General features: G+C 43.5%; 3 protein-coding genes across 5 annotated transcripts; 2 read left to right on the plus strand and 1 right to left on the minus strand.

The window, feature by feature from the left end:
* Positions 1 to 1,747: 1,747 nt before the first annotated feature.
* Positions 1,748 to 7,654, minus strand: ALYREF (Aly/REF export factor). Its single transcript, XM_060764868.2, has 6 exons — positions 7,399 to 7,654; positions 6,773 to 6,904; positions 5,096 to 5,243; positions 4,708 to 4,771; positions 4,121 to 4,292; positions 1,748 to 2,515 (listed from the first exon to the last, which is right to left on the minus strand). Exons 1-6 carry the CDS (start codon positions 7,642 to 7,644, stop codon positions 2,501 to 2,503), a joined length of 777 nt encoding a protein of 258 aa, XP_060620851.2. The 5' UTR covers positions 7,645 to 7,654; the 3' UTR covers positions 1,748 to 2,500.
* An 80-nt stretch (positions 7,655 to 7,734) lies between these two features.
* On the plus strand, positions 7,735 to 12,151 carry ANAPC11 (anaphase promoting complex subunit 11). Of its 3 annotated transcripts, none has more exons than XM_060764869.2 (3): positions 7,735 to 7,821; positions 11,570 to 11,722; positions 11,817 to 12,151. In XM_060764869.2, the coding sequence occupies exons 2-3, from the start codon at positions 11,614 to 11,616 to the stop codon at positions 11,960 to 11,962; spliced, it is 255 nt and encodes an 84-aa protein (XP_060620852.1). In that variant the 5' UTR covers positions 7,735 to 7,821; positions 11,570 to 11,613; the 3' UTR covers positions 11,963 to 12,151. The 3 variants fall into 3 exon arrangements, with proteins under 3 accessions (XP_060620852.1, XP_060620854.1, XP_060620853.1); XM_060764871.2 differs by having other exon boundaries at positions 7,783 to 7,868; XM_060764870.2 differs by lacking the exon at positions 7,735 to 7,821 and adding an exon at positions 7,867 to 7,953.
* Positions 12,152 to 19,907: 7,756 nt separating this feature from the next.
* NPB (neuropeptide B) lies at positions 19,908 to 22,178 on the plus strand. Its single transcript, XM_060760976.2, has 2 exons — positions 19,908 to 20,340; positions 21,925 to 22,178. Exons 1-2 carry the CDS (start codon positions 19,984 to 19,986, stop codon positions 22,054 to 22,056), a joined length of 489 nt encoding a protein of 162 aa, XP_060616959.2. The 5' UTR covers positions 19,908 to 19,983; the 3' UTR covers positions 22,057 to 22,178.
* Positions 22,179 to 26,311: the final 4,133 nt, after the last annotated feature.

The following is a 26,311-nucleotide window of genomic DNA, read 5'->3' on the forward strand; positions in this document are numbered from 1 at the left end:
ATAAACCCCCCTTGCCTAGACTCCAACAAATCTCAAAACCTCTGATAATGCCTGCCATAGATGTGGGCGAAATGTCGAGAGAATGCTTCTGGAACATCGCCATACAGCCTGGAAAACTCACAGCAACCCAGTGATTCCGGCCATGAAAGCCTTTGAGAACCCAGCTGGTAGGCTGTTACAAATTGTGGAAGTTCAAAAGTCCTGGGAGGATGTCCATGTCTGGTGTAGGTGCATGACCATGTCAACATTTTCAGTGCTGTGGTGTCTTTGGCTGCATAAAATCAGACTTGCTTGCTTGCAGCTATTGGTTCTAACTCGGGTTTAAACCACCAGGAGCACCTTCCGTCTCTTTACAGTGTATTGTAATGTAATAGGGCAACGTATCAGGCTCTGTAGCAGGGCAAACCCCTGAATGATGATGAATTCTTAAGGTGAAACTTAGCATGGGAAGTGTGCATCTAAGGTCCTGCTACAATTCTTCCTATGGATGTAAAGAAACTTTCTTGACATTACAGAAACAGTAATGTCAAGAAATTCAATAGTGCCTCTTCATTGGCCTCAGGAATGATATGTTTAAGCTCCCAAGTCAGTGACCGAAACAAGCAGCAGTCCACCATTGTATCACATGTATATTCTACTGTGAGTGAATGAACTTGTTCTTTATTACTTTCACGGCCACTAATAAAGACCTAAACAAACAAATCTAAGCCATGTCATGGCAATTAGATTGTGGCTTGTGGTATTTCAACTCGAGCCTGTTTGGTACAAATGTTCTATCAATTTTCAAAAATATTTTTAAAGAACCATGCTAAATTTGCATGCAGTACAAAGAGGTTTAAACTAGAATTCTCCATTACCCGTTCTTTAAAGGGGATCTCTATGTTGTACAAAAATATATGGTCTTATTCAAAAATATTGTTTCAAGATGCCATGTTTTGAGAACACCTTGCTCTATTTCTTAAATGAACACGGAGAAAATATCTTGATATTGGAAGACTCAAAGACTTGTCTGAGTTTTAAAGCCAAAGAAATATTTCACCACATGCTGAAGTTATGCGAGACTCCCCCCCCCCCCAATTAATATACTTTCTACACCAAATGTATATCATTATGAACAGGAACAGTTCTTTCAATGTTGTTTCAAATTCTGAAACTATTTACCATGATTATATTTTGCCTAATTATTTAGCAAGTTATCTATATATCATCTTTTAGACATTTAAACTGTGTCTTAAATTGATCATAGTGATATTATTGTAAACCTTCCCAAACTCTTTAGATCAAAGGAGGATATAAATATTTTAATAGATAAATCTAGATGTCCTACGACCACATTGAGCCATTTTTGCTAAATGTTTTCTTTTGACATCTGTGTTCAAAAGCAATATTTAAGGATTGGTCATTAAGTGTTGTGTAACTTTGCTATATTACTGTGCCATTTTTTTTTCAAATTACTGATGTAGCCACATTCCTTTGAGCATTAGAAAGCCATTGGCACAATACTATTCAGAAATTAATCTGAGATTTCAAAACTGATTCTTATTTGTCAAAACCCCCTATTATGGATGAAAAGATTATAATTCTACCTGCTGGTAGTGTTGCTATGTTATTCAGTTTATACCATTTGATTTGTAACACATTATTTTGACAGGTATTCTGTTTCCTCCCCGCCCTCCCCATTACTAGTACATAAGAACGAATAATAAAATTGCCAGAAAATTATGTGAAATAAGAATTCAGCAGGGAGTTGCAAGTTGAAAGACTAAATCTTTACTTGGCATGTTGGAGTCACTGAATTATCACAGTAACCATTTTACAGTAAAAATACTGAAGTGGGACCAGCACTGAACTTTGGAATCAAGTGTTTAATACAAAAATGACTTCAACAAGGGTTCTCCCCCTCTCCTTGATCACAAAGGGTAGATAGAGCCTTTTCATTGGATTCTACCCCCCACCTCCCTGAAAAAGTAGTCACACTGTTTGGCTTTAGCATAGAAAGGAGGAAGATAAACACACAGGAGATTGGAGATACAGAGTTTGTAAGCCCCAGCTGGTGGAGAGAGATCTGAATCTCTCCCTATGGGAAGCACAATGAGCACCAACACTTTTGCTAGGGGCCTGCAGGCAGATAGTTGCTCCCCTACCCGTCTTGGTTTCTGCAGTCTCAAAGCTGGACTCCAGCTGCAACAGGAAGCAGACATTTACAGCTCTAGACACATTTCTATTTTATTATTGCCATGGTTAAAAAGTCACCGTGGCCCAACTGGCAACCAGTAAATTTTTTCCCAAAAAATAACTCAGTACAAAACAGATCTGTTCCAGAATTTAAAAAAAAGAAAGAAACCTTTACATGAGTTTAAAACCTATTCCAAAACATAAAAGTAAAACAAATTCCATTCTTGATATTAGTAGCCGCCGCCATACACCTTTCCCCCTCCCGCTGGGGAGCATGGAATGAGATGTCTGCAGTCCTTCCCATGCACATGATGCACCAACAGGTTTAACTGGTGTCCATCTATGAAGGAAAAAAAACAGTTACTTGGTTGCTATCAGCTTAGGAAAAAGACAAGAAAGCCATAGGTTTGAGCAAACCCACTCCCCAGCAGCATAGATCAATCAAACCAATTATCACTTTGATTTTTTTTAAAAACCCAAGCTCTATTGTTTCCCCATCAAGATGGCAACATGCATTTCTTAGAGAACATCTTCAAAATACTGTATTTTTTTATTCTAAGACAGCAGTTGTAAGATACACACTACTTTCAGTACTACCAAGAAAAAACAAGGCCATATTTATATACATAAAAGGGCAACTGTGATTTTAAGGTGCATCCCATTTTTAGATATCTTTCTATGGCGAAAATGTTACTATAACTAAAGCGTGAGTCCACATTTTAAATACTTGTTTAATGATCATTTAATTAAAAATATCCTCCATATTATTATCAGTGATCACTATTTTACAGTGACAGTTTAACAAAAAAATTATAAAATTTCAAATATGTTGCTATTAATACAGAATCAACCCCAAAATATATTCCAAGTGCAAGAGCTACAACTTTTCACAGCAGTAGCATATCTGGTAAACTGTTGGTAAAGAAACTCCACAATGTCCAAATAAGTTATTTAATGTACCGTATATAGTCATGTATAAGTCAATCACATGTCAAGTGCACATCTTGAGGCTAAAATGATGGATTTTGATATGACCTGTGTGTGAATTGAGGGTCAATATGTGAAGAAGGGAAAACACCCTTTCAGGGCCACCTGACTCTGGCTACCACTACCATTTTCCCATCTAGGCATTCAAAAGGGCTAGAAGCCGTGCCACAGTCGAGGTGGGGGGGTTGGTCCTTCTTTTAAGTTCTCCCATATGAACTAAGCTCTTGATCTTTGCCAGTCCACTCCCAAGAAGAGAATGAATGCTTTTTAGAAAGGAGTTACATTATTTGTGGTCCCAGGGTTTTGGGGGCTGATTTCTTGACTAAAAGTTTAGACTTACACTTGAGTATATATTAGAAATGAATAAAACATACTATTAATAAATCAAGTAATCACAAGCATACTGCGTAAAGATCTCTATTTAATACTGCACAATTTCACTATGCCAGCTAATGGAAATCTAAAATCTAAATCCACACAGTATTTGAAGCTCAAGGGATATGGAATTAACACACACACATGCTGCCAGCGAGATTCTAATTTTGAATCATGTCTAGATGATTTGAATAGGAGACTACAAAGCAGCAGACTGTGAAAGATGTGAAACTGTGGAAGATGTCACTTTGCAAACTCTGATATATTGAACCAGCATTCTACTATAAAGTTCAGTGATTTGTAAAATCTAATAGTTGATTTTACAAGAAACACACTTTGTCTTGCTGGAACTTCTCTACATACATGAGATCAGTTCATACATTCAATAAAAAGGGCAGTAAGTAGAAATGCAAGGAAAAGCACAACATACATCCCAGCATCCAGGCAAAATTACTACCATATTCATGTATTGTACTTTTTTTTGAAGCTGTACCCTTTCATCGGAAGACCAATACCACTAGCTTGCACCACTAATACTAACAGACTCATTTGTCCCTCTCCCCCAGCTCCTGCTGGTACTTACCCTGGCATTGTAAGCATCCAACTGTGCATCCAATTCTTCAGCAGAGAGTTGCTGTTTGGAACTTCTGCCTGCACCTCGACCTCTCCCTCTGCCACCACGGCTACCTCGTCTGTTGCCACCACCAAAGCCACCTGATCCACCACGGTTTCTGGTCATGCCTCCTCTATTTATGCTAAAATCAAAAGAAAGACTAAATTAGAAGCACAGTAAGTAATTTGAAAAAGGGAAAATACAAGTTATATATTCTATGAAGTACTCTGAAAGTAGATGAAGTATGGCAACATGGCTGAAAGTTTTAAAAATCATTCTGAAAAACCCACAAGGATTCAGGATAGGAAGTGCTCTTATGCAATCAAAATTCATATAGCATTCCTTTTTAGCAGTTCCTAAAGCTGAAGTTACTACGTAACATTAATTAGCAGGCATCATTTAATTGTATTTTTAAATTGTTTTCCTTTTATGCTCTGTCTTTAGGCACCTTGTGCTGTGTGTAAGCCGCCTCAAGTCCCTTCGGGGAGATGGTGGCGGTATAAAAGAACAAACTTATTATTATTATCATCATCATCAATAAAGATTAAATCTCCTACCTCTGTATTGGTCTCCTCTGTGTATCTATTTGTGATGTAACCAGTTGGATATTCATGGGACGTCCTAAAAATAAAAAGGATATGCATCACAAGGGTTATTAGTCCAAAAACCTTACTAGTCTGTAAAATAATGCTAAAATACTTCTTTCAAGAACCAAGGGTTGGAAGCTTCTCAGGACCATACCATTTTAAACTGTCTTCTTGGTTTCTATGCCAAAAAAAACAGATTCTCCATTCTTCCTTTGCCACCCTCTTACATAGAATAATACATACACACTCCAAACACATTTCCTTGTTATTTGTAGCTACCAGAGAAATACTTAAATTCAAGGCTAGCTTATCTCTTATTCCACTGTGTAAATATCAAGATAGACAGTTAAGCACGTACCATCCAGGGGAACTCCATTGTACTGTTTCATAGCCTTCAGAGCATCTGCCTTCCTCTCAAAATGAACATCTGCAGTACCTAGACTACGCCCAGATCGGTCATAGTGTACTGCTGCCTTCTTCAATGTACCAAATTCTGCAAAAAGTTCCTGAAAATGATATGGTAAAAGTAGGAAGTTATCTCAACCAGGAGGATTTGGCAAAGTATTCAGGTCTTTCTAAAAAGATTACCCATTAAAGCAGTAAACTCTTTCACTCTCACATTTGCCATTTTACTACAACTACAAATCAGATCTTGCATTAACTTTGCCTCATTTTCTACTTAAATTAACCCCAGAACTCAAGGAAAAATGCAAGAAATGTAGGGCAGAAGATCTCCTGAGGAGGCAATGTTGATGAGACCTCCACCAAGGTGCCTCAGCCACAAAATAAAGTGGAGTGGTTGCATTCCTCATAGCCCCACTACAAATAAAATCAGAAGAATAATTATGGAAAACAAGTTCCCTGCTGTACTTTCTGTAGTGGAGCCCACTGTGGTGGAGAACTGCTTCTTGGGCATTTGAAGCGGCTTACCCTGCTTAAGCTACATACTCCTAAACAAGTTAAGTGATCTTGCATAACACTATATAAACCATTGCCATGTTTGAATCTCAAATCATGCAAGTGTCTTTTGCCTTATGCTGTTTTAAGAGCAGATTGGCAAAAAGTCTGGCCTTCATGAATCCAGTGTGTGAGCATATGTTCATCTGAAGTCATAAAAGCCATTGTACCCTACAACCAAACCACAATATATTCTTGTTTGCCTATTGTCTGATACAACATTGGCTTTATTTCAAAGGATAAACAGTACTGGGAAATGTGGTTCAACAGGATAAAATTTTCTCCCTGCAAAAAAGCCTGATTGTTTACCCTCCTCATAGAGTTTATTTTATGCATGCATTTTAGCCATGTTTCATTGTTATTTTATGGTGCTGTGTTTTTATGGTTGCATATGGCATTGAATATTTGCTTTTGTATTAGAAATCGCCCTGAGTCCTTTCAGGGAGATAGGACAGACTAGAAATAAAATTTTAATGATTTTTTAATTAATAATTTTCTGTCTTTGTATAGGTTAGCCTTAGGTTCAGACTTCCCTGCACAGAAAAAAATAATCCAATAGAGATCCACATATCCCAAGGATTACAAAAAGAAGTGTGTAGAACAGATATATCTACTATAGTACTAAGCTTATGAAATTGTTTAGAAAATGTTCATATATGTACTCTACACAAAACAAGACAGCCTATGAATATCAATGTGTTTGCTAACAATCCCAAACTATCAAAGGAAATAAATATTAATGCTGATAATTTCACAGAGAGACATTTCTGCTTCTCTCCAAACATTAAGACATTTGTCACAATCATAAAAAAACACCCATGTCCACACAGATGAAATTTGCAATAAGATGCCCAAAATAAAGGCGGTCTCCATTACACAACCTTATCAGCTAGCTCAGGCATGAGCAAACTTCGGCCCTCCGGGTGTTTTGGACTCCAACTCCCACAATTCCTAACAGCCTACCAGCTGTTAGGAATTGGAGTCCAAAACACCTGGAGGGATGAAGTTTGCTCATGCCTGAGTTAGAACAAATTCCAACACTGGGCCACCTATTATTAGAGATGAAGGGAAAACCTACCTGTATGTCCGCATCTGACACGCCAAAATCTAGATTAGAGACCAGAAGTTTTCCACCTGTCTCCACACCAGCGCCAGGACCAAAGCCACTTTCGAAGAGATCATGTTGCCACTTTTCTGGAAGTTGTTTGGGCTGGAAAGAAAGGGCACCCCAAGTCAGTAACTGATCAGCATATCTTAAGGCATTGGTTCTCAACCTGTGGCTTCCCAGATGTTTTGGCCTTCAACTCCCAGAAATCCTAACAGCTGGTAAACTTTCTGGGACTTGTAGGCCAAAATACTGGGGACCGACAAGTGGCAAACCACTTGTCTTAAGGTCTCATGTCCCCTTATTTTCAGACTACAGCCCCTAGAGCAGTGGTTCTCAACCTGTGGGTCCCCGGGTGTTTTGGCCTACAACTCCCAGAAATCCAAGCCAGTTTACCAGCTGTTAGGATTTCTGGGAATTGAAGGCCAAAACATCTGGGGACCCACAGGTTGAGAACCACTGCCGTATAGTATAAGCCTAGGCTTCCCTGCGTTTTCTCCCCCAGGTGCAGGCCCAAGTGCTATCACGAGTTGCGAATGCAGTGAGAGTCCAGATGAGCCCGAAGGCAGACCCCCAGGAGACGCCTGGCGGAAACGTACCCGGCTGTAGGGCGCCGGCCTGTTCCTGCCGCCTCCCCGGGACAAGGCGGCTCTGTTCCGGATGGGGCCTCCGCCTCCTGCCCGCCCCGCGCCTCCGCCTCCTCGCCCCGCGCCGCCGCCGCCTCCTCCGCCGCCTCGCCCCGCGGCCCCTCGCCCCCGGCCTCGCCCGGCGCGCCCGCCTCCGCCTCGCTGGCTCCGGTTGAGCTTGATAATATCGTCCAGAGACATGTCCATTTTGTCGCCCATGATGGCGGCTCCCTCCGGCTCCTGGGGCCTACGCTTCCGGCCGCGCTGCGCGAGGGGACCGGAAACGGATGAGGCGGGGATACAGAGGGAAGGGCGGCGAAGGAGAAAAAGAAGGAGCCTGGCTGAGGAGGAAGAAGAAGGAGAAGGAGGCGGGAAAGAAAGGAAGGGAAGAGCGCGGTGGGTGGGCGCGCTTGCGCTCGTGCCGGGCTCCTCCGCTGAAAGAAGTGCGCCAAGGGGCCTCTCGCGCTCGGTTTTAAGGGCTTGGGTGCGCGAGGAACTATGGGAGAGCCCTTGGGGGCGGGACTTCCGGTAAGGGGAAGGGAGGCGGGAAGGTTGGAGGAGGAGGAGGATGCTGCCTCGGGGCAGGGGAGGGGGCTGTTCCCCCCAAAGCCCCGTCTGCACTAAACATTTCATACAGTTCGGCAACCAGGCGACAAACTCCCTTGAATGCAAAGCCCTTAATGTGCCTCAGGGCTTTCAGCACTTTCTGGGCCTCAAACTGGCTCCAGGATTTCTCATGTAGCCATCTGACTGCACAGCAAAATCGCTTTGGAACTGCAATAAATGGCCAGTGTAGACGGAGACCTCAGACTACAGTCTTGTGGCTGCTGCTGTTGTTTGGCGGCTGCTCTTTGGTAAAGAGATCCGCACGTAATAATAGCCCAACGCTGAAGCATTGCCCAGGCCAAGCTGCTAGTTCCAACGAGAGCAGAGCCATTACATTGGTGCCAGGGCCCCTGGTGGTGCAGCCGGTTAAACCGCTGAGCTGCTGAACTTGCTAACCTAAATATTGGCTGTTCGAATCTGGGGAGCAGGGTGAGCTCCCGCTGTAAGTCCAGCTCCTGCCAACCTAGCAGTTTGAAAACATGCAAATGTGGGTAGATCAATAGGTACAGCTCCGGCAGGAAGGTAACAGCACTCCATGGAGTCATGCTGGCCACATGACCTTGGAGGTATCTATGGACAACACTGGCTCTTCAACTTAGAAATGGAGATGAGCACCAACCCCCAGAGTCGGACACAACTAGGCTTAATGTCAAGGGAAACCTTTACTTTTATAGATTCATGCCAATTGACTACGCAGCAGTCAGTGTGCGCCTAACAGTTGTAAAGGTGCCAAGGTCTGCCTGATCTTGAAAACTGCATAGCTCCTAGATGGGAGACAGCCACCAAATATCAGATGCTTTAGGCTAGGGGTCCTCAAACTTTTTAAAAAGAGGGCCAGGTCACAGTCCGTCAAACTGTTGGAGGGCCCGATTATAATTTGAAAAAAATATATGAATGAATTCCTATGCACACTGCACATATCTTATTTGTAGTGCAAAAACCACTTTAAAACAATACAATAATTAAAACAAAAACCAATTTTAACAAATATAAACTTAATAGTATTCCAATGGGAAGTGTGGGCCTCCTTTTGGGTGATGACATAGGATTGTTGTTGTGTGCTTTCAAGTCATTTCAGACTTAGGTTGACCCTGAGCGAGGGCCGGGTAAATGACCTTGGAGGGCCGCATCCGGCCCTCGGGCCTTAGTTTGAGGACCCTTGCTTTAGGCTATAACAACAGCAATCCTATCTCAGCCAAAAGCAGGCCCACACTTCCCATTGAAATACTAATAAGTTTACATTTGTTAAAATTGTTCTTCATTTTAAATATTGTATTGCTTTAAAGTGTTTTTTGCACTACAAATAAGATATGTGCAGCATGCATAGGAATTCATGTTATTTTCAAATTATAATCCAGCCCTCCAACAGTTTTAGGGACTGTGACCTGGCCCTCTGTTTAAAAAGTTTGAGGATCCCTGTTCTAGAGGCATCTTTCCTGATGTTTCGCCTATGGCAAGCATCCTCAGAGGTTGTGAGGACCTCACAAGGATGCTTGCCATAGATGCAGGCGAAATGTCAGGAGAGAATGCCTCTAGAACATGGCCATATAGCCCAAAAAACCTACAATAACGCAATCAGTCAATGATCAGCTTGAAGTGTTGTGTGTATACAGACACACAGATAGTGCAAAGAGCCTGCTATAGTTTGAGCCAACCATTAATTTTAGGTCACTGTTACAAAAGCAGCTACTTCATCACAATAGAGCAAACATGGGCAAACTTGGGTGCTCCAGGTGTTTTGGACTCTAACTCCCACAAGTCCGAACAGCTAGTAAGCTGTTAGGAATTGTGGGAGTTGGAGTCCAGAACACCTGGAGGGCTGAAGTTTGCCCAAGCGTACACTAGAGCATCTATCCACTTTAAATCCAGTTGTTCCCTCCTGCAAAATTCTGGGGTTTGTAGTTTAGTGAGTTCCAAGACCTCTCTGGATGAGCTTTTTAAAGGCCACTCTCTAAACTACAAACCCAGAATTCTGCAGGAGGCAGAAACTGGATTTAAGGTTGATAGATGCTCTAGTGTGCTGAAGTCCCTAGTTCTTCAGCTACCTAGGGTTTACTTCTTACAAGCTGTTTAAAAGAAGATGGCAAGATACGGGGAGCTGGTAACTGAAAATACAGTGTTTAAAATATTAATCTGATAATATGTAATTGCCCACGGGGAAGAATGCTTTATTTTTGATATGTGCTTTCAATAATTATGTACTGCTTTAACATGATAGTTTAAATTGTTTTAATGTTTTATTATTGGTTTATTTATTTATTTATTTATAAGAAAGGCAACATATAAATTAAATAAGACTCAGTTGAGAATATCCTGCAAAATATGGATATCTTTTGCTTTTCTTCCTTTCAAGGGCTGCGATAGGAACTATTGCAGTCTTAACAGTATGCAAAGGGGTCTTGTGGCACTTAGAGACTGAAAGAATGACGCTAGTAGCTTAAACTTTCATAATTCGTCCGATTTCTCAGATGCATGGACTGAAGTGCTTGGGAAAAATTCATAAAATCTATGTGATAAAAGTTTATGGTCCTAGAAGTTCTGTGTCAGTTTATTTATATTGTAAACAGCAATATCAAATAGTTAATTATAGTATAAAAAAAATGATTGTGTTTCAGTACATACATGTTTATCAGGTGGGTTAGCACCAGACATTCCTATTTATCCCTAGGGTAAAGAGATCTTTATACACAGAATGTGTGAATAGCCATAGAAATGCAAAACAGGTACAGGACAGTCCAAGAACTCCCTCCACCATTCATATGCTTATCTACTTATCTTGCCTTTAGGCAACATCTTCTCGACTCCCTTTGTTCCTCAGTGACATCATTAACACTGAACTGGTCATTTTAGCACCATGCCCACAAACTCTGTGGCGAGCTACTGACAAAATAGACTTGATCTTGGAAAGGTTATGTTATCAGTTTTGTTGTCTCATTTTGCCTCTAAGGTACTGCAAGATCCCTTTGCATACTGGTATTCTAGACTAATGCAGTCATGCCTTTGAATTCTACCCACATGGGATATGATTCCTACCCAACTACTTCAAATTTTGTTGAGTTCAATATTAATAATGTACCCAGCTTTGCAATGTCTTAATGCTGCTGTTCTTCTGCAATGCTTTTGTATAGTTATGCTGGGCATTAGGACCTTGGTATTCATCTGCTGTAATGGTTATACTATAAAAACAATGTAATCATAGGTAAGAATTAATATATATTACTTTGCTTTAATGTCTCAAAAATCTCTGCTTCCATCCTGTCCTAATCTGGAATTTGGTTGTAGTCTGTCCTGCATCATCCCTAAAGAAGGCACAAGCTTAACATACCTCCTGGACTGCATATACATTGTAAGACGAATATTAATATAATTTATAATGCCATCTATTGCTACCCTGGTGGAAAGGTTAAATAGGTTAAATAGTTTTTAAATTGCATTCCAGCTCCAATCTTGCTAGGAAACAGAGACTTTGATTTCTAGAAACTCTGATTCCCATTTTAGAAACAGTGATTTCCATTGGTTTTTTCTCTCCTCCCTTCAGGTGCTAAACTAGGTTGATCTAAGTGTGGTATTTAGTTGAACACAATGAAAGTGAAAATCAAGAGCTGGCATGGAGTTGCCTCTTGGCTCTGGGTTGCCAATGATGAGAATTGTGGCATTTGCCGGATGGCCTTCAATGGCTGCTGCCCAGATTGTGAGTATTGGGACTATCTGCCCACTGACATTTTTCTTGATCGATATACACTGTCTTTTCCCAGCTTTGCCCTAGTAACTCTTGTGTTTTGCAGGTAAGGTGCCTGGAGATGACTGCCCGCTGGTGTGGGGTCAGTGTTCCCACTGCTTCCACATGCACTGCATTCTCAAGTGGCTTAACTCCCAGCAAGTCCAGCAGCACTGTCCAATGTGCCGACAGGAGTGGAAGTTCAAAGAATAACCAGGTCAAGATTTCTCCCTCCTTACGGATTTCACATCCTCTTCTTATAGCTTCATGGAGATTCATCCTTCCTAGCTCTTCCTCAAGCCTGGAGACTTTACTTGCTCGTATTGTATTGTATTGTATTGTATTGTATTGTATATCCTAAGCCTTCCCACAGACTGAATCAAAAGAAGTGCAGGAACTGGATGCTCTCTTTCTAGTTACATTTTCTTAACATTATTATCCTGTCTACCATTCAGGTTTTTCTGTCTTTATTCTGTCCAGGATTGTGGTTTTAAATGGTCATGAACTGTGTCTATATCGTGTAGGAAATATATATTTGTGAGAAGGTCAGCATATTGAACAAGAACATATCATGATGTTATTTTCATGTATGCTAGATATTACCTGGGCCCCTTTTGTAAGCTTGTGTCTTGGTGGATTGTCTGAAACGCTAGTTTCAAGGAGCTGTGTCCTAGCTGCATGAATGCTTTTAAAAAATCAAAGCATTCTTCCTGTTAATCACATTCCCTCGTTAGATTTTGAGATACGGAGCAGCTAAACTTCCTTTCTGTTGCTATGTCTTGTGTTACATGTATTGCCGCAACCTTACTGCCAGTCTGATTTCCTGATTCTGTAACGTAGCCTGCACTTGACCATTTAGACCACAATCCTGTTTATATGTGAGCCAATCCAAAATTACTAGGATGCAGACTTCGAAAAATCCCTTCACTGTGCATGCAGTATAGGGTTAGATCTAATACAAAAATGGTGCTAGAGATTACAGGGAGGAACTAGGATTTGTGCCTGCGTCTTGCTGCATAGTTGGCCTGCAGTCCAATAATATGTTTGTTCCCAGAAGGCTGTAATGCCAAGCACATTGATTGCCAAAAGCTTGCCCACAGTCTTAGTGAGGCCACTTGTACTGGGGGTGAGTCCAAGAAATGATGTGATTCATTGCCTCCAATGCTCCCTGCCTCTTTCCATATGAGATAGGATTCTTCAAACTTGCTCTCAGTCAGGAGTGCAATTTTTTAAATCTATTGCCAATACTCTACTATTATTGTGAGATGGTAGTATGTGACTTGTGGGAAAGGATGAAATGTTCTTGGTTACTTTTTAAAATGATACCTATAATTATTTGTAATGGGGAAAGGTTCCTAGTTTAGCTATTTAGCCATACAGCCTACAGACCAGCTGTTTTTGATGCTTCATCCTGGCTGTTGGGTGCCCAGTACTTTTGGTATGGATGCCACCCCCGCCTGCAATGTGTAATGGATGGCCCCTTGTGCACCCAAATGAGAAGGTGGTGTTAATAAATTATTCCAATTGGTGGCCTTTATAATAGAGTGAAGGCTACCGCTAGCTAAATTGCAAGTTTAGCCACAAAGCGGAGGGGTGGGGGATTATTTTCCAGGCAAAAAAGAGAGAAAACCTTCAGAGTGTCCTTAAAGTCCCAAGCCTTGAGAGATGTGCCCTTTCAGAGAAAAGCACAATGTGAGATTTCTTAGCTTAATATAACCATTGACTTCGACTTGACGTATACTGTGCTTCCATGTGCTCCAGACTTCTAACAGCTAAGAAATACTTTTCATTAAAACTGAAAAAACATTCTCCCTATGTTCCGACATCTTACTTTTAAAGCTAGAAAACATGCCTTTATGTGTCTTAGTATCTGTTCCTCTCTTGTGCCTGTCTTCTGATGATCAGGAAGCTGACCAACAAAACATAATAATATACAAAACACATAAGGACCATCAGCAATAACATCTTTGGAATATGTTAACTGAGTAAACTTAACAGTGATGTATGGAACAATTGCCTATGGCTGTGGTTCTCAACCTTTCAAATGCTGTGACCCCTTAATACACTTCCTCATGTTGTGGGGACCCACAACCATAAAATTATTTTCTTTGCTACTTCATAACTGTAATTTTGCTACTGTTATTAATCGTAATGTCAATATCTAATATGTAGGATGTATTTTCATTCACTGGACCAAATTTGGCACAAATACCCAATACACCCAAATTTGAATACAGGTGGGATGGGGGGTGGGATTTATTTTGTCATTTGGGAGTTGTAGTTGCTGCGTTTTATACTTAACCTACAATCAAAGAGCATTCTGAACTCCATCAATGATGGAATTGAACCAAACTTAGCACACAGAGACCCCCATGACCAACAGAAAATACTGGAAGGGTTTGGTTGGCACTGACCTTGAGTTTTGGAGTTGTAGTTCACCTATATCCAGGGAGCACTGTGGACTCAAAAGATGATCTGGACCAAACTTGGCAGAGATACTTAATATGCCCAAATGTGTACACTGGTGGAGTTTGGGGAAAATAGACCTTGACATTTGGGAGTTGTAGTTGTTGGGATTAATAGTTCACCTACTGACAAAGATCATTCTTAACCCCATCAACGATAGAATTGGACCAAACTTCCCACACAGAGACCCCCATGACCAACAGAAAATAATGTGTTTTCTGATGGTCTTGGTGTCCTCTCTGACACCTCCTCATGACACTCCCCCCCCCCCCCCCCCCCAGTGGTCCCAACCCCCAGGTTGAGAAACGCTGGCCTGTGGGTATCAGAAGTTGATAGGAGATGATGCAGGAATATAATATAGTGGGTGCTTTCCATTGAATTATTTAGACTCGGGGGAATGTTTAATGCATTTCTTATTACACTCATGTTGCAAATTATTTAGCATGTCCACAGGACTGTTGAAATTTCCCACTCAGTTTCAAGGTGTTTCCAAAAGTACAAGTTACAGAATGTAGGTATTCAAAATATGTTTACAATCTGTTTCCTGCCTTACAAGGGTCCAGCAGTACCCAAATGATACTGGGAGCATTGAAGTGATACTAGAAACAACCCCATTCCTGAGTGATACTGAGTCTTAGGAAGCAATCAATGCATGAAGATATTGCCATTTTCACTCATAGAGTACACGCCAGATCACTAGCAGAATGCTATGGTAGCACAGTAGACATGGTAGCACAGTAGACATGATCTGACAGATTTCTGCCACTTCCTGAGCCCGTTTGTATAATGACCCAAGAATTGGGAAGCCCTGGCCCTCAAGTGGAGAACAGTTGTGAACAGTGTTGTGGAATTCGAAGAGGCGTGAATGGAGGGTAAAAGGGAGGAACATGGAAGGCACATCAAGCCAACCCTGATTGGGACTGCCTTCCACCTGGAAACCGAGGCCCTCACTGTGGAAGAACATTCATTCATTCATTCATTCATTCATTCATTCATTTATTTATTTAAAAGTTTTAGATACCGGCCTTCTCACCTCTCTTGAGGGACTCAGACCGGTTTCCAACCATAATATCACATACAATCAATAAAACATCATAATTCGTATTACAATAAAACATTAAAACAGCAATTACAATCAACATGTGGGTCGAGAATAGAGCTCCACAATCCCCTACGTATCCACCGCCAAGAGCCCAAGAGAGATCGCCTAAGAGAGAGAGAAGAGTGTCCCAATGTACAAAGGTTGCCACATGTCCTCCTCGGCTTTCCATGACCATTACATAAATTTGTTGACTAAGGAACTTGTGCCCTACACTTTGGTAAACCTATGCCTAAAAAGTATTTTTGTGTAACTTGAGAACTAGTTTCTAGCATTTTGAAAACCATTGGATCTAATAAGGAGCTTTCATATTTGCTCTTTCTGATTTGGCAGTACTAGCAAGCACTCAAGCGCTATATGTGATTCATGCTCTCATTCCAAGCTACAGACCGGTGTAGGAAGGGTTGGCATGTGTTAGTGTCTCATTTGAGGCCACAGTATCAAATAAGGTACCTTGCTTCATCAGGAACTGGCTTCTCTCTGCAATTTGGTATCTCACTATACAGGCTAAAACATATGTTTCCTTGAAAACAAGGCAGTGCAACTCTAAGCAAAATATACAAACTGTTGTTTGCCTCCGAGATTGGTCCTTTGCATGTCTTGGGCTTGACCATAAGACTGGCAGAAGGAAGTAATAATCTCCTATGCCCCACCCCTTGAATAGCTAAAACATTTTGGGTAAACTTAATCTATATTTTAAAAGAATCCCTCTCCCTTCTCAGTGGGTTCTATGCTGAATGTGTATGTATTAAATGTGTCAAATGTTTTGTTACGGCCAATGGGCTAATCAATAAATTGTACTACACCTCTCTCCCATCTAAAAGAGAGGTGGTGGAGGCTCCTTCTTTGGAAGCTTTTAAACAGAGGCTGGATGGCAATCTGTCGGGGGTGTTTTGAATGCAATATTCCTGCTTCTTCGCAGGGGTTGGACTGGATGGCCCATGATGTCTCCTCCAACTCTATGATTCTATAATTCTATGATTCTAAGCCAATTGGTGTGTCTGAAAGTACTTGCAGCATTCAGTTTAATCATTCCTTAAACCTGAATTTGATACTTTCTATATATCTGGTACCATGAGCATTAAAATCTGGCAAATTCAGCTTTAACCCTAAATGCAAACCCATCACGTGTTGTCAATCAACTTTATTGACCTCGATTGCTGTGACTTTTCCGGGCTGTATGGCCATGTTCCAGAACCATTCTCTCCTGACATTTTGCCCACATCTATAGCAGGCATCCTCAGAGGTTGTGAGGTCTGTTGGAAACTAGGTAAGTGGGTTAATATATCTGTGGCATAATACCTAGTGTGGGAGAAAGAACTCTTGTCTGTTTGAGGCAAACGTGTGAATGTTGCAGTTGACCACCTCAATTATCACTTAATAGTCTTGCAGCTTCAAAGCCTGGCTGCTTCCTGCCTGGGGGAATCCTTTGTTGGGAGTTGTTAGCTGGCCGATTGTTTCCTGTCTGGAATTCCCATTTTCTGAGTGTTGCTCTTTATTTACTGTCCTGATGTTAAGAGATTTTTTAAAATATTGGTGGCCAGATTTTGTTCATTTTCATGGTTTCCTCCTTTCTGTTGAAATTGTCCACCTGCTTGTGAATTTCAGCGGCTTCTCTGTGTAGTCTGACATGGTGGTGGTTAGAGTGGTCCAGCATTTCTGTTTCCTCAAATAATATGCTGTGTCCAGCATATTGGTTCATCAGGCGCTCTTCTATGGCTGACTTCTCAGGTTGAGTTAGTCTGCAGTGACCTTCCTCAATCTGCCACTTCTGCAGTTACCTGCTCCCTCGAAAAAGGTTCCCTGTTTTGTGCAAATAGCAACTTTAGTCCACACTTCAAAAGCACTTTCAATGTAAAAGAGTGTCAACTGTATTCTGTTCCAAAAATTGTACGGAGTGAGGTTTATTTAATGTTAATACATCAATCCTAGCACTATATATGTACATATAGATAATACTAAAAAGTGTTCACTCATTAGAAAGCTTTGCATCACCCCATATCTTTGAGGACTGGCTTATATTACATTTCAGTCAGACATCTCCCACGTACAGATGCCTGCCTGCCTGTACAAACACACACCACAAGGGGACAGCAAGAAACTCGAGGTGCTCTTTGATAAGTACTGTGCATTCGGCCACAGGTGTATAGACATTCTTCATTGTTTGCTGGTGGGTGCCTTTAAATTGTTATTGAATTATGAGAACCCTATCCTGGGTTTTCTTGGTAGTGTTTCCTCAGAGGAAGTTTATCATTGCCTTCCTCTAAACCTGTGAGAGTATGACTTGTCGAAGGACACCCAGTGGGCTTCTGTGGTTATGAAAGCATTCAAAACCTGGTCTGGAGCCAAACACACAAACCCTTCACAGAAACAAAATAGCTTAAACTTGAGCAGGAACCACTGTTTTGCCATTCTGCTTCAGCAAGGAACTGTTCCTTAGATCACATGGGGAAATTGCTGGAAATAAACTGAGGGAAGAAGTCAAAATAGAGAAGAGAATGCCAGAATCCTGGAAATGGGCAAATTTCTGGAAGCGTGAAGTGTTCTCTGCACCCCAGCTCTTTTTCCTGGTGATTCCTCAAGAATAAAGCCTGCGCTCATGGTCACTAAAGCACATGTGATGAGAGAGTGGAGAGATTTTACAACAGTTTCCAGCTTCTGCATGTGTATAGGATCCTGATGGTTCAAAGTTTAGGTAAATACCTTGAAGGCACCAGTTCCTATCTGATTTTGGAATCAGAGAAGGGTCAGCCCTGGTTAGCACTTGGAGGGAAGACAGCCAATGAATTCCAGGTAATTCCTGGAGTTGCCCTAAACTAGGTAAACTGGGGACTTCAAGGTGGGTATACACACATAATATTCTGAGTAAGGCACACTGAATAATCATTATTATTGAATGTATTGTGTGTATGGATGAGATAATAATAATAATAATAATAATAGGTTTGCTGTGTGATTTTTTCCGGGCTGTATGGCCATATTCTAGAAGCATTCTCTCCTGACATTTCACCCACAGCTATGGCAGCCATCCTCAGAGGTTGTGAGGTCAGTTGGAAACAAGGCAAGTGAGGTTTATATATTTGTGGAATGCCCAGGGTGGAAGAAAGAACTCTTGTCTGCTTGAAGCAAGAGGGAATGTTGCAATTTACCACTTTAATTAGCATTTAATGGACTTGCAGCTTCAAAGCCTGGCTGCTTCCTGCGTGAGGGAATCCTTTGTTGGGAGGTGTTGTTGTTCATTCGTTTAGTCATTTCCGACTCTTTGTGACCTCATGGACCAGCCCACGCCAGAGCTCCCTGTCAGCCGTTACTTCCCCCAACTCCTTCAGAATCAAGCCAGTCACTTCAAGGATGTCATCCATCCATCTTGGACATGTTAGCTGACCCTAATTTATTCTTGTCTGGAATTCCTCTGCTTTTAGACTATTGCTCTTTATTTACTGTCCTGATTTTAGAGGGTTTTTTTTAATACTGGTAGCCAGATTTTGTTCATTTTCATGGTTTCCTCCTTTCTGTTGAAATTGTCTACATGCTTGTGGATTTCAGTGGCTTCTCTGTGCAATCTGACATAGTGGTTGTTAGAGTGGTCCAGCATGTCTGTTTCCTCAAATAATATTCTGTGTCCAGGTTAGTTCATCAGGTGCTCTGCTATGGCTGACTTCTCTGGTTGAATTAGTCTGCAGCAACACTCAAAAACAGGAATTCCAGACAAGAATCAATCAGGGCCAGCTAACACCTCCAAACAAAGGATCCCTCCAGGCCAGGCTTTGAAGCTACAAGGCCATTAAATGCTAATCAATGTGGTCATTTACAACATTCACACTTGCCTCAAACAGACAAGGGTTATTCCTCCCACCCTATATATAAACCTTATTGGCTTAGGCCAGGCTTTGAAGCTGCAAGACTATTTAGTGCTAATCAACGTGGCCAATTGCAACATTAACTCTTACCTCAAGCATGCAAGAGTTATTTATCCCATCCTGGACCTTCCACAGATATATAAGCTTTATTTGCTTAGGTCAGGCTTTGAAGCTTCAAGACCATTCAATGCTAATCAAGGTGGTCGTTTGCAACACCCACACTTGCCTCAAACAGACAAGAGTTCTTTCTCCCACCCTGGACCTTCCACAGATATATAAATCTTATTTGCTTGGGCCAGGCTTTGAAGCTACAAGGCTACTCAGTGCTAACCAAGGTGCCCAATTGCAACATTCACACTTGCCTCAAGCAGACAAGAGTTCTTTCTCCCACCCTGGACCTTCCACAGATATATAAACCCCATTTCCCTAGTTTCCAACAGACCCTCTCAACCTCTGAGAATGCCTGTCATTGATGTGGACGAAACGTCAGGAGAGAATGCTTCTGGAACATGGCTATACAGCCCGGAAAACTCAGAGCAACCCAGTGATTCTGGCCATGAAAGCCTTTGACAACGCAAGGATGAGCAAAGTTCTTGTGTCGGAAAGAACTAGGTCTCTGTCCTCCTCTCGCTGATGCCTCCGGGCAGAAACAGCAGCAGCAGCAGCAGGAACCGCAGGAGCATCGACGCCGTCCCCTCCGCCCCCGCCACTCGCCCGCCCGGTGGATATAAGGGGCTCCGCGCGGGAGCTGCCCAGCCTCATCCCTCTCCCTCTTCACCCTCCTTCCGATCCCGAGTCCCGGCTGCAGCATGAGGGCGGCGCGGACCCGGACGGGGACCCCGCGGGCGGCACTGCTGCTGCTCTGCCTCCTGGCGCTGGCCGTCCTGCCCGGTCCTCCGGCCGCCGCCGAGGCGTGGTACAAGCAGGCCGCCGGACCCAGCTACTACTCGGTCGGCCGGGCTTCGGGGCTGCTCTCGGGGCTCCGACGCTCGCCCTACAGCCGTCGAGCCGACGACAACGAGCAGCAGCAGCAGGCAGGCGGCGGAGGAAGCAGCAGCAGCAGCACCGAAAACGGCGCCGTCCCCGGACTCCCTCCCGCCGCAGCAGCAGCCTCCTCTTTCTGGGCGCCTGAGCCGCGCCTGAGTCCCGGAGGACTGAGGAATATGGTAAGACTCGGGGATCGGCGGGGGCGTCTACACTAGGCATGGGCAAACTTTGACCCTCCCTCCAACTGTTTTGGACTTCGACTCCCATCATTCCTAACAGCCTCAGGCTTAAGCGGCTGAGGGGGGAAAGGAAGGGGCCTGAGGCTGTTAGGAATGATGGGAGTCGAAGTCCAAAACGTATTATCGAAGGCTTTCATGGCCGGAATCACTGGGTTTGTTGTAGGTTTTCCGGGCTGTATGGCCATGTTCTAGAAGCATTCTCTCCTGACGTTTCGCCTGCATCTATGGCAGGCATCCTCAGAGGTTGTGAGGGAACTCCAGACAAGAAACAATCAGGGACAGCTAATCACCCGGTGGCGCAGTGGGTTAAACCACTGAGCAGCTGAACTTAAAGGTCGCCGGTTCAAATCCTGGGACTGTTAGCCCCAGCTTCTGCCAACCTAGCAGTTCGAAAACATGCAAATGTGAGTAGATCAATAGGTACCGCTCTGGCGGGAAGGTAATGACACTCTATGCTGGCCACATGACCTTGGAGGTGTCTACGGACAACGCCGGCTCTTTGATTTAGAAATGGAGATGAGCAGTAACCGCTAGAGTCGGACACGACTGGACTTAATGTCAAGGGGAAACCTTTACCTAATCACCTCTCAACAAAAAGATTCCCCCAGGAAGTAACAAGCCACAACAAAAAAACTGTCAGGCCATCAAATGTCCACCTGCTTGGGGATTTCAGTGGCTTCTCTGTGTAGTCTGACATGGTGGTTGTGAGAGTGGTCCAGCATTTCCGTATTCTCAAATAATATTCTGTGTCCAGGTTGGTTCATCAGGTGCTCTGCTATGGCTGACTGCTCTGGTTGAAGTAGTCTGCAGCAACACTCATAAATGGGAATTCCAGACAAGGATCAATCAGGGCCAGCTAACAAACAAAGGTTCCCTCCAGGCCAGGCTTTGAAGCTAGAAGGCCATTCAATGCTAATCAAGATGGTGGTTTCCAACATTCACACTTGCCTCAAGCAGACAAGAGTTCTTTTTCCCAACCTGGACTTTCCACAGGTATATAAACCCCATTTTCCTAGTTCCCAACAGATTTATTTATTTATTTATTTAATTTATTTACTGTCCTTGTATACCGCCGTTTCTCAGCCTAATTGGCGACTCAACGCGGTTTACAACAATTACAGTGCACAGTATACAATTAAAACCATAAAAAACATAATACACAATATTACACGAAATCACAATCCAATACATCTCCTAACTAAAATCGTGGTCCAATTGCATCATCCATATTACCAATCCGTAATCAACACATTCATTGCACCGAGATCTCCCAACCTCTGCCATAGATGCAGGCGAAACGTCAGGAGAGAATGCTTCTGTAACATGGCTATATAGCCCGGAAAACCTACAACAACGAGGTCCCAACACTTGGAGGAAGGCTCAAAGTTTGCCCATGCTACTTCAGCTTCTGGAGCGACGGGTGGGCTGCCACTGGGCGCCTGGGGATGGTGAGCGTGGGAGCTTGACGTCCGCCGCCCCTGGCTGCCTCTCTCTCTCTCTCTCTCCCTGGCTGGCTGGCTGCAGGCGGTGTGCGTGAAAGAGGTCTCCCCGGAGCTGCGGAGCTGCCAGCTGCTGCCCGGCCTGCCCAGCGTGGTCCAGTGCCAGGCCGACGTCACCGTCTCCCTGGACCCCGCCGACTGCAGCCCCGCCCCTTGAAGACCCGCCGCCGGAGGAGAAGAGCCCAGGCGCCCCCCTGGAGGAAGCCAAGCCCTCGGGGACCCCTGCAAGGAAGGCCTGCCCCCCGACGCCCCTCACAGACAAGAAATAAACGCGCTTGAAACGGCTCTCCTCTCTCTCTCTCTCTCTCTCTCTCTCGATAGAGCGGGTCCAGGGGTTTCGCTATCAAAGGTAGACAGGGCTCTGGGAAGGGAGGGGGTGGGTGGGGACATTACAACTTGTTTGAGACTCCCTGAAAATGTTTTTTTTCTGGGCGTCTCAAACAAAGAATTGATACATCACACATTCGTCACACTAGAGAATGAATCCACTTTAAATCCGGTTTCTGCCTCCTGCAGAATTCTAAGGTTTGTAGTTTAGGGAGGCTGTTAAAGTCTCCTCCCTAAACTACAAACTCCAGATTTCTGCAGGAAGCAGAAAACGGATTTAAAGTAGGTTCATTCTCTAGTGTGGTGAAGCCCCCAGTGGGTTAAACCCCTGTGCCGGTTCGAGTCTGGGGAAAGCACAGATGAGCTCCCTCTGTCAGCTCCAGCTCCCCATGTGGAGACATGAGAGAAGCCTCCCACAAGAATGGGGAAATATCAAAACATCCGGGCGTCCCCTGGGGAACGTCCTTGCAGACGGCCAGTTGTCTCACACCAGAAGCAATGAGCTCCCTCTGTCAGCTCCAGCTCCCATGCAAGGACATCAGAGAAGCCTCCTACAAGGATGGGAAAACATCCGGGTGCCCCCTGGGCGCTACATCCTTGCACACAATCAATTCTCTCACACCAGAAGCGACTTGCAGTTTCTTAAGTCGCTTCCAACATGAAGAAAAAAAAAACAGGCTCCAAGAACATAGAGTTTTTCAATCATTTTCTGTCCTGGGGGAGCAGGTCCTACCTTGAGCAGAGCCCACAAGAAGGAGCTATTGCAGTTTGTTTTTGTTTTGTTTTTTGTGTCAGGAGCAACTTGAGAAACTGCAAGTCGCTTCTGGTGTGAGAGAATTGGCTGTCTGCAAGGACATTGCCCAGGGGACGCTCAGATGTTTTTGATGTTGTATCATCCTTATGAGAGGCTTCTCTCATGTCCCCACATAGGGAGCTGGAGCTGACAGAGCAAACTCATCCACACTCTCCCCGGAGTCAAACCTCCAACCTGTCAGTCTTCAGTCCTGCCCGCACAAGGGTTTAACCCACTGGGGGCTTCATCACAATAGAGAACGAATCCACTTTAAATCTGGTTTCTGCCTCCTGCAGAGTTCTGGGGTTTGTAGTTTAGGGAAGAGCCCTTAACAGCCTCCCAAAACTACAAACCCCAGATTCTGCAGGAGGCAGAAACCAGATGTAAAGTGAATTCGTTCTCTAGTGTGATGAATGTGGATCAATCTTTCTTTGCAACATCCAAAAAAACCATTATCTGGCCCCCACATGAGGCTTCTCTCATGTCCGTGCATGGGAAGCTGGAGCTGACAGAAGGAGCTCAATCTGCTTTCCCCAGATTTGAACTGCTGACCTATCTGTCAGCAGTCCTGTTGGCACAAGGGGCTCCTAGCTAATATCATTATAATCAGCTAATTAAAAGTAAGTCCTATTGAATGGCAGGGGCTTGCTTTGGAGAATGGAGATCTGTCTGTCAGGGAAGTCTGCTTCTGTGCCGGGACTTTGAAGTGTGCCTCCTCCCATGCCATTGCCTCCCCTTCTCAGTTTAACTGGGCTGAACTGTTCGCTTTAAAGGGGGTGGGGAATCAGTGGGTCATCTTCCCCTTTTCATTAAAAGATGTGTAAGTCCTGGGACAGCACAAAACACATGGCTTTCCCATCTCAAACCCATGCATAGCCTGCCCTGTCTTCTTTGCAGTAAGATCCTTCCTTTGCACAGATCCTTCCTTTTAAGGAAACTTAATCAAAAATAGATGTGTTGACTTTGAGAACGAAATCCTGAATCCACAACAAAAATTATTGCTCTTTTGTGGATCTTGGATTTTGTTGTATTTTCCTTAAAATGTGCCAATCCTATCACAGAATAATTCAGAATTCACGGGCAGGTAATACCCACTAAATGGGAGCTACTAAAATCTCACAAATGCCTGCAATAGGCCTGAGCAAACTTCAGCCTTCCCTCCAGGTGCTTTTGCCTCCAACTCCCATGATTCCTAACAGCCTTAGGACCTTTCCTTTCCCCTCTCAGATGCGGGGCCTGAGGCTGTTAGGAATTGTGGGAGTCCAAAACAATTGAAGGGCCAAAATTTGCCCATGCTTGGCCTACAAACTGTTGAGTTCTCCAGGACTATGCATCCCTCCCGCTAGTACAGTGGTTCCCAACCTCTGGTCCATGGACCACCAGTGGTCCACAAGAACTAAAATAAGGTCTGCAACCTGACCATTGCTACACTGTTGCAACAAGAGCGACTAGTCTTGCTAAACCCTCTTATAGTGCTGAGGATAATTGGAAATGGTTTTCTGTGAGCAAGCAGATGGCGACTACTGGGTGGCATATCTTCTTCAGAAACCAGAGTTGATGTGGTTTATTCAGTGCAATTTTCTGAATCAGCACCCCAAATAACCAAATTGAATCTAAAGTTGACAAAAAACTGATTCCTAACCCTTTTGGTACTAATGCTGGAGAGTGGTCCCTGGTCAAAGTGGTCCCTGGTCAAAAAAAGGTGCACACTTTCAAATTTCCCAGAACTTTGGCATCTTAAAATATGGTTGCCAGACATCTTTGCCTGTTTTACTGTTCCCTTTCCTCTCCCCTTCCTAATCTAAGTCGTATTCAAGGCAGGGGCATCCCTAGGACTCAGACTATGTGGAGAGTGGAGGAGTATGGAAGAGAGTTGCTGCTCTAGACATTGTATATTTAACCTGTTCTTGCCCCCTCCAGCAGCCATTTCAAATGTTCTCTTTCCAGGCTGTCTGGCACCTTTGCAAAGATGCCAAGAAATTGGGAGAGGCATCAACTTCAGAGAAACCACTGACTCTTCCCTTGAGCATTGGTCCTTCCCTCTCTCCTTGCCCACTTCTGTGTGGGAGCAGGCCTGTGTGGCTGGCCCTGCCCTGGGCTTGCAGATAGGGAAGGCAGAGCAGTACCTCGGGAGCCTCCCCAGCTATTTCCCAACACAAGGAAATCTAAAGACATGTATATCTGGGGAGTTTATTTTGTTTGCCCATCTTAAAGATTCACATCTCACAGAGGAGAGGAAGGTGTGAGATTTTGTTTTGGTTTTTGGTAGAATAAGGTCCCGGAAGAAACTTTAAAAGCAGTGGCAAAGAGAAGCTAGGAAGGGGGGGAAATTAAATTGCAATGCAGGTATCCCACTGTAAAAATCAATTTCACCCACATTGCTGATCATCACAACAGAATTTCTTTACAATGACCATTTGGTTTCACCAACACTGCTGATCATCACAACAGAATGCAAATGACTGAAAAGTGCTAAAAAGAGAAGAAATACAAAACTGCTTTGGAAGGGATGCTTGGAGTCTTTTAATGAAATACTCAGAATGAAGGCTGTTTGCATGATATCCTCATGCGCAGAACAATGGCTTCAAACTACAGGAAAGAAAGGAAATTCCACCTGAACATTAGGAAGAACTTCCTGACTCTGAGAGCCGTTCAGCAGTGGAACTCTCTGCCCCAGAGTGTGGTGGAGGCTCCTTCTTTGGAGGCTTTTAAACAGAGGCTGGATGGCCATCTGTCAGGGGTGCTTTGAATGCGATTTTCCTGCTTCTTGGCAGAATGGGGTTGGACTGGATGGCCCAAGAGGTCTCTTCCAACTCTATGATTCCAAGATTCTATCAACTGCACATTAACAGAGATTCTGGAAAAACAAAGCACCCCTCACGTTCACAGCCAAGTAAAACTGTGCTGTAAGCAACTCAGAAAATGCTCTGCCCCAGATATACACCTTTTTGATTACTCGGATAGATAATTCTTGTAGCCAGATAAAGTGTAAAACATACTTTATCCTCCAGTACTCTATATACATTATTAGGCTACAAGAATAATATGTCTAGAAAATAAAAAAAAGTCATTTCCAAAGGGAAAGCCACATCTTCCTGGGAAAGAACTATGCAGCAGTCTGAAGTAATCTTCCATGGGTTGCTGTGAGTTTTCCGGGCTGTACGGCCATGTTGCAGATGCATTCTCTTCTGATGTTTCACCCACATCTATGGCAGGCATCCTCAGAGGCTGTGAGGTCCTAGATGCGGGCAGAACATCAGGAGATAATGCTTCTGGAACATAGCCATACAGC

This window comes from Anolis sagrei, chromosome 2 (assembly GCF_037176765.1).
Source record: "Anolis sagrei isolate rAnoSag1 chromosome 2, rAnoSag1.mat, whole genome shotgun sequence".
NCBI classification, from domain to species: Eukaryota; Metazoa; Chordata; class Lepidosauria; order Squamata; family Dactyloidae; genus Anolis; species Anolis sagrei.

Bases quoted from the DNA above. Each gene is read 5' to 3' on its own strand.
- ALYREF (XM_060764868.2), bottom strand. From the start codon at position 7,644: ATGGGCGACAAAATGGACATGTCTCTGGACGATATTATCAAGCTCAAC. The intron at 6,905-7,398 runs GTACGTTTCCGC...CTTTCTTTCCAG, and splicing joins GGCCGGCGCCCTACAGCCGG to CCCAAACAACTTCCAGAAAA. The intron at 4,293-4,707 runs GTAGGAGATTTA...TTTTGATTTTAG, and splicing joins CAGAGGAGACCAATACAGAG to CATAAATAGAGGAGGCATGA.
- ANAPC11 (XM_060764869.2), top strand. From the start codon at position 11,614: ATGAAAGTGAAAATCAAGAGCTGGCATGGAGTTGCCTCTTGGCTCTGG. The intron at 11,723-11,816 runs GTGAGTATTGGG...TGTGTTTTGCAG, and splicing joins CAATGGCTGCTGCCCAGATT to GTAAGGTGCCTGGAGATGAC.
- NPB (XM_060760976.2), top strand. From the start codon at position 19,984: ATGAGGGCGGCGCGGACCCGGACGGGGACCCCGCGGGCGGCACTGCTG. The intron at 20,341-21,924 runs GTAAGACTCGGG...GGCTGGCTGCAG, and splicing joins CCGGAGGACTGAGGAATATG to GCGGTGTGCGTGAAAGAGGT.